This window comes from Elephas maximus, chromosome 1 (genome assembly GCF_024166365.1).
Source record: "Elephas maximus indicus isolate mEleMax1 chromosome 1, mEleMax1 primary haplotype, whole genome shotgun sequence".
NCBI classification, from domain to species: domain Eukaryota; kingdom Metazoa; phylum Chordata; class Mammalia; order Proboscidea; family Elephantidae; genus Elephas; species Elephas maximus.
In genome coordinates, this window is record NC_064819.1 from 209,067,827 (window position 1) to 209,080,444 (window position 12,618).

Genomic DNA, 12,618 nt, shown 5'->3' on the forward strand with positions numbered 1-12,618 from the left:
GGACAATGTTATCATCTAACAAGCAGTCATACTGGAGTAGGGTGGAGTAGGGTCCTATCTCATCTGAACGGTGTCCCTATAAAAGAGGAGAACAGACAGAAGGAGATAGACAGAGAAAATGGCTGTGTGACTATGAAGTTGTGCTACAGCTGCAAGCCAGTGAACACCTAGGTCTACCAGAAACTGAGAGAGGTAAGAAAGGATCTTCCCTAGAGCCTTTAGAGGGAGCATAGCCCAACTGACCCCCTGAATTTGGACTCCTAGTCTCTAGAACTGTGAGACGATAAATTTCTGTTCTTATAAGAGCCACCCAATTTGTGATACTTTGCTATGGCAAAGTAATACAGGAAAAGTATTGCTAGGAAATTAACACAGGAGGAAAAGCTGATTCTTGGCAAACTCCAGCTATCCACTGGGGTCAAATGGACGTAGGCATTCCAGAGCGTTATTTACTAGCCACAGGCACTCAATGTACTGTGGGCATCTGTCAGTTTGTTTTACTGACAGGGTGGTGAACGTCATGAATTAATCTGGTTAGTCAGCCAGGTGGTCGTCAGTTAAGAAGTATTTATTGTATTTCAAGATAGGGTGATTTGAATTTTCTTCTTTTTGTTTATTTTTATTAAAAAAAAAAAAAGTACTATTTCTGTAAGCAGAACAACCGAACAACAATAACAGCATTTATTTTTAAAAACTTAAAGGCATGTTTTTCCTTATCCAAGTTTGTCCTTTTCCCATGGCTTAGCCTCTTCATTTGTAAAATGGGACAACTCTGTTCCTCTAGGAGTCCCTGGGAGGTACAAGTGGTTTAAGCTCGTGACTGCTAATCGGATGGCTGAGACTCTAGTCCACCCAGAGGCGCCTCTGAAGAACATCTACTTCCAGAGTGCAGCTTTACTCTGACCCACACGGAGTCACAGGAATCCGAATCACTAGACGCAACTGGTTATGTTCCTTTACGCCTCCCAGAGCTGCGGTGAAGGTTAAAAATTACTAGAAGTGTAACTGCATCTGTATGAGAGGCCTGGGGCAGCTGTGGACTGGAAGCTCTGCAGTCCCTACTCTGGCCATCTGAACGTGCAGGGGCAGGTTGCTCGTCCCCCTGCTGCCCTGAGGGGCTGTGCAGTGTGTTCTGAGGAAGGCCCCTGACAGTGAGGGAGGCCGGCGCTGCCCGTTCCTCGTGGGCTGAGGAGATACACCAAATCTGTTTGGACATCTCACCACTTTTAAAATGGCATATCAGAATTGGAAGCCAGGGAAGTGGCCAGCTTCAAAATGCTGAAGGAAGCTACCTCTCTCTGACTCAAATCTGCTGTTTTGCTAAACCAGGGTTGGAAAATTGGTCTTCGCGCTGGTTCCTTGCCAATGATGGGTCACCTAGCTTTTCCCCCCAATCTCCATGAACTTTTGCCTAGTTGTTCCTCTGACATGGTACTATGTCGTATATTGTACAATGAAGTTACTTATTTCCTGTTGGAAGTATAGTTTACCTAAGAAATAATTACGGATTATCTATTTTCTTGGATTTTGAATAATAATGGGATGTTTTCTTCGAAGGCTAGGTTGTAGATGGATTTAATAAATTAATCTTTTTCTTGAGGACATATGGACTTCTAATTTAAAAATATTGAATATATGCCAGGTTATGTGCTCTGAAATTCTACCTTTCTTTGCTATGTTGGAAAACTGAAGTTATTTTTAAAAATACTATTCTAATAGCTAAAGTGATTCTGGGCTGATTTTAGGTAAATGAAAAGCTCATGAGCAAATATTAAATGCCCAAATTTGAATAACTGGTCCATTAATTATATCTTAAATCTCTCTCTCCCAGTAGCAACAGACATGAGCTCTACCTCCGAGTATAATGTACTGTCTCAGAGAGCTTGAGCTTTGGGGATAGACACACATGGGTTTGAAACACATCTTGGTCACTTTACATTGTGTGACCTTAAACAAGCTGCACATCTTTTCTAAGTCTCAATTTTCTTATCTGTAGAATGGTCTCACACCTGTTTTGGTGTGTTTGGCATTAGTGAGATATCAGTAAACACTGTCACTTGGTTTCTTAAACCAAAAATGTCAGGAGTCATCCCTAATCCTCCCTTTCCTCGCTGTCACCATCTTTAGCCCATTAGCACTGCCTCTTGGTTTTACATTGAAAACTTAACCTTCAACCACCTCCATCTTTCCTTCTCCACTGCCACCCCCCTACTCCAACCCATCGTCATATCACATCTGGATGGCTGCAGAAGTCCTTAACTACCTTCTTGCTTTCTCTCTTGTGTCTCTTTATTTTACACCGAGGAGCCAAATTAATCTTTTACAGATGCAAAGCATATCATACCACCTCCCTTGCTAAAACTACTCAGCACTTTCCCACTCTATTTAGAGTAAAATCGAAATTACTTTCCAAGCCCTACAAAGCTGCACAATTTGGCTCCAACTTCATTTTGAAACTTTCTCCCACTTGATCAACATACTTTTGCTTCCCTGGCCTTTGCCTATTTCTGGAGCACACCAAGGTGGTTCCAGCATTAGGGCCATTGTTCCTGCTGCAGACGCTTAGGCTGGGGACTTCCTCCCTGACTCTACACCTAGAAGTTCTTTCTCATTAGGCAGGCCTGCACTCAAGCATCCTCCCCTCCAGGAGGCCTTCCTGGTCACCCAACTTAAAGTAAGCCCTCTCTTGCCTCCTCCTTTTCAGTTCCTCTTTATTTCCCTAGAAGCATTTATTATTATCTGAAATTACCCTTCATTGTTTGTTTTCCTGTTCGTTGCCTATCTCTTCCTCATTTAACTCTAATCTCCATGATGGGTGGTAGCCCTTCTCTTCTTGTTCACTACTGTATCCGCAGCATCTATTATGGTGCTTAAAAACCAAACCAAACCCACTGCCATTGAGTCGATTCCGACTCATAGCAACCCTATAGGACAGAGAACTGCCCCATAGAGTTTCCAAGGAGCGCCTGGTGGATTCGAACTGCCGACCTTTTGGTTAGCAGCTGTAGCACTTAACCACTACGCCACCAGCGTTTCCATTATGGTGCTTAGCATCTGATTATTGTTAGCTGTTAGGTGGCCCTGACTCATGACGACCCCATGCACATCAGAATGAAATGCTTCTGGGTCCTGTGCCATCCCCATGACTGGGTGCAGATCAGACTGTTGTGATCCACAGGGTTTTCACTGGCTAATTTTCAGAAGTAGATTCCCAGGCCTTTCTAGTTCATCTCCGTCTGGAAGCTCCACTGAAACCTGGTCAGCGTCATAACAACATGCAAGCCTCCACTGACAGATGGGTGGCTGTGCTTGAGGTGCATTGGCCAGAAATCAAACCCTGGTATTCCACATGGAAGGTGAACCACCAATGCTCACTAGCATATGATAGGCACTTGAAAAATATTTGCTGAATGAATGACTATGCATTTTATGTTAAAAATACTATGGGCACAGTGCCTTTTACTGGCTGGCAAATTCAGTTCTCTACCAAAGAACAGGCACTTTGACAGTTATCAAAAACCACTTTCTCAGGGATTCTCCACAGTAAGGCAGAGCAGATATGCACACTGATTAAAATGGTAAGTACATATTCCTTTTCTCGATTGTGTCGCTCCTCTGCTTCCTTCATCATTTCTTGTGCCTGCTCAAGTTTTGCATCCACCAACTTCTGCTGCAGTTCTCTGTGCTTAAATATTTTGTCCAGATGCTAAGGAAAAACAAAGTACAAACATAAGGCTTGGTTTATCATTGGTACTTGAAAAATGTAGTAATGATAATAATAAAAATACTTTCATGAACACACATTCTCCAGATTTTCTGATTTAAAAAAAAAAGAGGAGAAATAAAGGCACTGGCATCATTGTGCCTTATATTAAAGTCATAAATTGGTGAAATTCCCCACATTTTGCCCTACACAAAGGTAGCTGCAAAAGGTGGGGGTGCCAGAGTTTAGCAGTATTAATGTCAAAGGGTCCCCAAGTTATTTTTCTAAATTTGGCAGCTGTTAGATCTGCTGCTGTTTATTATGCTAGATAGCAGATAATGATACATATTGCAGTGACTACTGCCCAGCCGCTGAGTCAGAATCGACTCGATGGCAGTGGGTTTGGTTTTTGTTTTACAGCATGATCATTCGGTATCTTGAGTTTTACTATGGATACAAAACCACTTTTAGTCACAGCACTAATAACAATTTGTCACTGTGAATTCTCCTCCATATTTTTTGCTTCAAAGGTTGTGAGGAAGCTGTGGGGTGCCAGCCAATATGGGGCCCTAGGCCTGGGAGGGAGTCCCCTGCATTCTACCCTGTGGCTCTGGGTCACAGATGAATTGAAATGCAAATAAGTTGCTGCTTCCTCTACACCTGGAGGCTTCTTGACTTGCTTTGTGAAGAGAAGCTTCCAACTGGGCCTCAGTGTGGAGAATTCCTTGGGTGATTAGGAGTTCCCCACTGGAAAGGGACATGTGTACTTCTACCCTTCGACTATCTAGACTAGTCTCAGGAACATAGGCCTAGGATACCAGGGCCTGTTCTGGATGTCCCCTCTGAGATCTCTGAAGAGTATGGATGTTTTCCCTGCAGTTCGCTCTTATTCTCCCTTCCTCTTTAGTCTGAAACGCCACTCTGGAGCTGGGTTGATCTTCGTGGTGAGATAAAATGGTAGCGGGATGTTATGACTCACTGTGAAGTGTTTCTTGATTCACCTAACTGCTGCTTTCAAATGCTATTGGCTCAGTTTCTTTCTTGATAAAATCTTAGCCAAAAGAGTCACTTTGACTATGTCGTTAGATTTTAAAACAGAGATTTTTAAATCTGGGTGGGTCTGGGAAAAAGAATGTTGTTAGGTGCCGTTAAGTCGATTTTGACTCATAGCAACCCCATGTAACAGAGTAGAATTGCGCCATAAGGTTTTCTCGGTTGTAATCTTTATGGGAGCAGATCGCCAGGTCTCTCTCTCACAGAGCCACTGGGTGAGTTTGAACCACTAACCTTTCAGTTAGCAGCCCAGCACTTAACTGTTACACCACCAGGGCTCCTTGGGGAAAAGAATAGTAATATATCGAAATCCTGGCTTTGGGGAGCAGGGGGGTGGGCTGCATCTGGAGTTTAAAAACACATTAAATATTATAATTTTGGCAGAACGAAAGATCTTTATATTCCTCCAAATGTAAAATATTGAAAGTAAAAATCTTTTGGCTCTTGCGATTGTGGAGGCCTCTGCTTCCTCATCTACAACATGTTAATAATACATTATTATTTTGTGCTTGTTGAGAGAATTAAATGACATAACACGTGTAAAGTACAGTACTTACCACATTGCTTGGCATGAACTACACACCGAAGAAATGATACCCTTATAATTATTACAATATCAATAATGTTATTATTGGTGGTGAGTTAGTTGTGTAGAATAATAGATCCTTAATTCAGATGACATGGTGATTCTTAACAGGGAGTGTGTGAGATATTTTTGGGGTTATATCAAGAGGGTTTTAAAAAGGCTGAGAAATTCAACTTTTAAAGAAAACTGCACCTGTAGCCTGCCGCTTTCTATTTACTGCCTTTGCTTTGCAGTGATTTGAAGAAATCCTGTCTGATTTTTCAGCCAGGTATTTTGTAATCCCATCGGTCTTTGTTTGGATTTCTGATAAAAATCCAATCCAAAATGTTAATCAGTTGAGAGCGCTGGCCACCACGTTCTTATTTACCCAAGTGCCCCAACTTCACAGCCCAGATCCGGCTCTCTATCGTTTTCTAAATTGTTCGATGTGGCTCTCACCTCCTCTCGGAGCTCATACTGATCGATGATACTCTTCAGTTTCTCGGCGAGCTCTGTGTTCTCCTGGCACAGCTTCATATTCCGCTCACTCTGCTGCTCGATTTGGGCCTGGATATCCGTCAGGGTGTTCTGGAAATGACTCGTGATCTCCTTCCTTTTCTCTTCCTCATCACGTGCCCGCTGAAGGGTTTCCTCCTGTGGATAACAAAACAAACATTTTGTGATACTTGTTTAACGTCACCCGGGCCTATAGGATTCAGGATTAGGTCAGTGAAAGGAGATTAGTCTGTTGGGGAAGTAGGGTGTGTTTTTCACAGTTCTTTCAAGAGCCAGTAGTGCTCAGCCCCCCAAATAAATGTATAAGTGAAGATTTCAGCTGTGAGGACACAGTTACTCGGAGCAGGTGCTGTGAGGGCCTTGAATTTGATAGTTGATGATGAATAGGCTTGTTTTAAAGATGACAGGTCTCCAGCGCGTGAATGAATGGCAGCGATTTCTTACAAACACACGTCGCACAGTTTTGATCTCTTGTCCGTGGCCTGAACAAAAGGCCACTTGGTTTTGCTGATTGATGAGACAGAGCGCGTGTTACTTTGGTTTGGTACTTATAAAAACCACGGCATATTAGCTACATAATTGTATTACCCACATTTTGTAAACATAAGTGATCACAATATAAACTTGTTCTTAGTAAGAGAAAACTTTCATTAAAAAGTTTAATTAAGGAAACTAAGCTAGCGATCGAGCAATTACAGCGATTCAAAATATCAAAGGAAATCTTTTAAAATGTGCTGGATATTTTATTTCTGTCTGAAAGAATAATCATCTTATGTGTCACATAGGGTAATTGAAATGTTCAGTGTAAATTTTGAATCAGAAAGCAATATTAAGTTTCAGATCTTCTTTAACTCTAAAATGAAACATCTAATTTTCTTCTCTTCTGCTTTGTTAGCATAGAAGAATTGGAAATTAACTTTTGTATCATTTCTGTTCTCTTTTCTCCTAAATCAAAACTCTTCATTCACTGCTAACCACTAACAATGTGCCCAAATTTCCTCCATATCTATACTGAGAATTGTTTACTTTGTGATTGTTCTCCCTATTCTTTTAGAATAAAAGGGTTTAATCTTGTGACATCATATCAAAGATAAAGACACTTACACTGCTGACAAGTGATACAGACATTTTAGGATTTCTTTCAGTTCTGATTAATTGTTAATACGAAAGCTGGCTTCGTTGTTGGCAAGTAAAATTATACTGCACTTAGTTGCCTACCAAGTTCAAATTATGTAACAGGATTTCTTTTAAAGAAATACTGTTTAAAAAAAGTAATTGTGCAAATCTTTACCATGATAGTAGAATAATGTGATCAAAAGTAAAAACTGATGCTGAAAATATTCTCATTTATCATTGGGTTTCCTCTTTCCTTTACAGTATTAACACTTTCCCTAATTTTAATGTGACTTCTGGTACTGGAATTATATTTTATTACTTTTATAAACACTTATTGAATGACAACTTTTTAAAAGTATTGTAGAAGTTTCCTGTACTTTTCAATATGAAGCACTTACTATAGGAGATGTTATTTCTCCAAACCTTGTAATGGGAATACTTCCTATATGTTGTTAGATGCTGTCAAGTTGATTCTGACTCATGGTGATTTCATGTGTTATAGAGTAGAGCTGTCCATAGGGGTTTTTTGGCTGTAACCTTAAGTGATGCAGATTGCCAAGACTTTTCTTCCACGGTACTGCTGTGGGGATTTGAACCCCCAGCCTTTAGATTCACAGTCAAGCACAAACTGAGCCACTTAGGGACTTTCCTAGTGTATGTATTTCATTAAAAAATGATTATGGCTATCAGTTAAGAGGAACTGAATATATACATGATAGCGATTGTCCTCTCATTGCTCCTGGTCAGTTTAGAAGTCAGCAAGCTCAGAATCATAGAACTACAGACTTCGATCTGAACGCCGTTTGCACTCATAAATACTCCCTCCATGAATGAACGAGTAAATGAAAGAACCATTTCACACTACCAAGGAACTGAGTTTTTCACTGACCCACCCACCCAGCTGGCTACAAATAAAAAGAGACAGGTGTTAGGATGGCATCAAACACGTGTCAAACCATTATAACACCCAGTCCTGGCCAACAAAATGTCATCTGATATTTTACATCATAATATTTTTCATTGGGAGAAAAATGAATCTAGCAAAATCTTATAAAATTTGAATTCATTGAGAAAGAATTTGAAATAATTTGGACAGTGTCTGAGATAAAATTTTCTTTTCTCTAGCAAACACTTTCTTCATAGTGAAAATTAATAATACAAATAATATTGAAGGACAAAGTCTGAAATAACTAGGAAAACAAATTCTGCAAGCATCATAGTGTATCTTAGAACTGATGTTGTGCCTGGCACATAATCCATAGGTATTCAGTAAATGTTTATTTAATGAATCAGTGAATTATTCATTTCTAGACAGTCATATGAGTAGTTTGGACTAGATGATTTCTCTAGTCCTTTCCGCATTAAAATTCTAGGATATTCTGATAACAAATCCTATTTATTTCTTTACTAAAAACATGTCCCCTGAGACATTTCCCTGTCTTTTATTGGGAAACTTTTTCTCAGTATAGTCTGAGGCTCATATTTATTGCTTCAAATATATGTAGCATTTTTTGAAACAAGCCTTTTCTAAATTATCTTAAATTATAAAGTTTTATATTTTTTTTTTTGACTCATCAAAGAAGCAATTTCAATAAACAATAGTAAGAATTAAAATTTATAGTGGTGGAAACAGGGTGTGTATGTTCTCTTTTTATATTTTCCCAAGTTCCTAGTACATGGAATTTAGATTCAGATATACTTAAGCTGTTTTACTTCTATTGTGGTCAGGCAAGCTCATACTGCACTGACTCTTCTGCAGATAACAATGATAAACTCTGAACAAAATCCAGGAAACAACTTCTTAAAGGCATTGGAGAATAAACAATATTAAGAATATTCTGGATGGAAGTAGACACTTGTAAAAAGGGAATGGCATGCTGTAAATTTCCCATTTTTTACAGCTTTTGGCTTAGCAGCAGACTGCAGTTGGCAGCTATACGGGGTGGGTAAAATTTTCGTAGAAAACTCACCATCTTTCTGTTCTGAAGAATGAGAGTACAGAGTTCCTGGTAACTACAACTACTGGGTGATGATGAGGGATTCTTAGTAAAGAGAGGGCCAGAGAGGGAGAACCCCGAATTCTGTAAATAAGTTCTGCTCAAATTTCTGACTGATTCTGAACCACACATATTCAGGGAAGACTCAAAGCAGCCCAGCTAAGGAGAAAAAGAATTGAGCTAGGGGTTGAGCTGCTGCCCAAGAGACAGAGTTTGCAAGTTAATTTCCTGTTTAAAAAAAAAAAAAAATTTTTCCAGAAAAGTATAAATAGAATACAGATTCTTCACAACATAATAGTCACAACATCCAAGATACAATCTAAAATTACTTGACATGTGAAGAACCAAGAAAATGTGAACCAATTTCAGTCTCAGTGGAGTCCTCTCCCACAATGATCCAAATGTGGAATTAGCACATAGGAATTTTAAAATACGTATTATAACTATCCTTAATGATATAAAAGAACATATCTCAAAGAATAAAAAGAAGAAATGTCATGAATGAAAAATAAGCTATAAAAAAGAACCAAATGGAAATTCTAAGATTGAAAATTACAATACCTGAAATTAAAACAAAAACAAACGAACAAAAAAAATTGGATGTGCTTAAAGCAGAATGAGATGACAGAGAAAAGAGTCAGTGAATGTGAAAACAGATCAATAGAAATGATCCAATACTAAAATAAAAGATTGGTAAAGAACATGAAGAGAGATGCAGGACCTGTAGGACAATATTTAAAAAGTCTAACACACATAGACTTGAGACCTTAGAAGGAAAGAGAATGGGATAGAAAAAATATTTGAAGAAATAATGGTTGGAATTCCCCCAAATGTAGTGAAATATATACATTTACAAACAGAAGAAGCTCAGCGAAGAGGATAATACAGCAAATAGGATAAATACAAAGAAAACCACTCTTGGGCATAAAGCAGTCAAGCTTCTGAAAACTAAAGATCAAGAGAAATATCTTGAAAGTAGACTAAAATAAATGACATATCACATACAGGGCAACAATAATTCAGATGATTACTGATTTTTATCAGAAATTATGGAGTCCAGAATACAATGGAACATCTATAAAAGGCTGAAAGAAAGAACTGATACAAAGGGATACAACGTTTAATTAAAAAAATTTTTTTTTTTTAAAGATAAAATACAACTAAGAGAGTTTACCCCAGCAGACCTGTACTATAAGAAAAAAGAACTTCTTCAGGCTGAAGCAAAATGATATCAGATGGAAACACAGACCTTCAGAAAGAATGAAAAACATCAGAATTGGTAAATATCTGGGTAAATAAAAAAATTTTTTTTTGCCTTTTAATTTTTAAGGAAATTCATATGACCATTTAAAGCAAAACTTATAATACTGTCTTATTGATTTTATAAATGTATGTAACTGTTACACATGTCAATTACAACGTAAAGGTAGGAGTAGATGGACCTATTTGGTTGCAAGGTTTCCACATATGTGAAGTGACGCAATATTTACTCTAAGTGGACTGTAAAAAGTAAAGAATGTATAGAGTAATACAGAGAAAACACTATTAATAAGGCAAAGAGGCATAATTTAAAAAGCCAAGAGATAAATTAAAATGGAATTTTAAAAAATGCTCCAATAATACGAAGGAAAGTAGAAAAAAAACAGAAAACAGAGGTGACAAATGGTAAACAAATAATAAAATGGTAACTTTATAGCCTACCATATCAATAATTTTATTAAATATTAATGGACTAGTCCTCTAATTAAAAGGTAGACATTGTAAGAATGAGCAAAAAAGCAAGACCCAATTGTAGGCTGTCTTCAAGAGATGCACTTTAAGTATAAAGACCCGGGTTGAAAATAAGCAGATGGAAGCAATGCAAGCAATAAGCATAAAAGACAAATAGTATTACCAAAGACTATTTCATAATGATAAAACGGTCAATTCATCAGGGAAGCATAACAATCACAAATGTATATACACCTAATATCAACACCTCAAAATACATGAAACAGACACTGACATAATTAAAAGGAGTAATAGACAGTTCCACAATCACACTAGGAGATTTTTAACATCCATTCCTCAACAATTAATAGAAAGACTGGACAAAAATTCAGTAAAGATGTAAATGATCAAAACCTATTTGTTATTTATGGAAGGCTTCATTCAACATCTGTAGAAAGGACTTTCTTTCTAAGTACACTTAGTGTGTTCATCAATAGACCATATGACGGGCCATAAACAGTCTAAAAAATTTCAGAGGATTGAAATCATGTAGAGTATATTCTTTGACCACACAGAATTAAATAAGAAGTCATTAACAATGATATATCTAGGTTGTTGTTGTGTGCCGTTGAGTTTATTCCGACTCATAACGACCCTATAGGACAGAATAGAATTGTCCAATAGGGTTTCCTAGGCTGAAATGTTTTTTCTCATAGAGTGGCTGGTGGATTCAAACCCCCGACGTTTCAATTAGCAGCCAAGTGGTTAACCATTGCACCACCAGGGCTCCGATATCAAGGTAAACCCTAAATATTGGGAAATTAAACAGTACTGCTAAATAATCCATAGGTTAACGAAGAAATCAGAAGGGAAATTAGAAAATATTTTGAATTCCAATCCTGATTTCAATGCTTAAAATATGTGTGATGTTGGACAACCAATTTAGATTGGTGAGCCAGTTTCTTCATCAATAATCAGGGTTACCTCAGAGGGTTGTTGCAAAGATGAAAACAAAATAACATATGTAAAGCACTTAGCACAACTCCTGGCACGATAATGGTACTTAATTATATTAATTAATTAATTTAATTTTGTTGCCAATAACTTGAGCCATTGCTGAGGGTATGTGGGTATACCTATAGTGTTTCTGCCTACTTCCATATTCTGCCAAAGGGAACAAATGATATCATTCCAGTCTTTAAATATTTTTGTTGATTTATTAAATCTTACCACTATATGTGATTTAATTTTCATCTCTTTACTGTACAACATTACCAAAAGCCGGGGGATTTATGTAAACTCACAGTTCTATCACTTAAGTACATATCTTGAGTTAAAGATGATGCTCCCAACTCCAGGCCCCCTTGTCGTCTGGGTTTCTCATCATCCTTACTGCAGTCACTGAAGAGATACAAGAAGCCTACTTCCTAAAACTTGTCACTGAAGCATTAGAGTTCATCACACTGGCCTCCCACTTCCCAGATATCAAAAACAATTTGGAAACGAGGAGACAACATCCTCTTGTATTTTTCTTCCTAATTCATTGTACAGATCCAGCAATGATTTACTCTGTTTCTTAATCCATCTGCTTGTAAACACATGTAATAATAACCACCTTACAGGAATACTGGTGTCTAACTAATTATTGTTTGTCAAAAGCTCCAGGATCTTCAGCTGGAAGGGGGACTGTAGACCCATACAGTATTATCTTGGAGAACCCTGCATCTTGCTTTATTGAATGGAGCTAGTGTCTGCATGTAATCGAATTAACCACACTGCTAGAGGCTTACAGTGTGATTAATAAAACCCATGCAGACTGAATGAAGTGATCACTCTATTATTTTACCAGTCAATAATTAAGTCTAAAGAGCTTCAGTGTTTTGTCAAGCAGCTTCTTTTTTTCAGGTGGTGTTTTTTACTGACATTTTGGCTTCAATCTTACTTTATTAGGTCAGTTA

At 38.0% G+C, this 12,618-nt stretch overlaps 1 protein-coding gene across 1 annotated transcript in view; it reads right to left on the reverse strand.

Annotated features, from left to right (window-relative positions):
- Window positions 1–12,618, reverse strand: part of TXLNB (taxilin beta) — a 51,712-nt gene that overhangs the window by 13,954 nt on the left and 25,140 nt on the right. The window contains exons 5-6 of the mRNA XM_049875660.1: window positions 5,781–5,975; window positions 3,587–3,706 (exon numbers count right to left, since the gene is read on the reverse strand). Coding sequence (XP_049731617.1) covers window positions 3,587–3,706; window positions 5,781–5,975 — 315 coding nt within the window. The remainder of the gene's footprint in view (window positions 1–3,586; window positions 3,707–5,780; window positions 5,976–12,618) is intronic.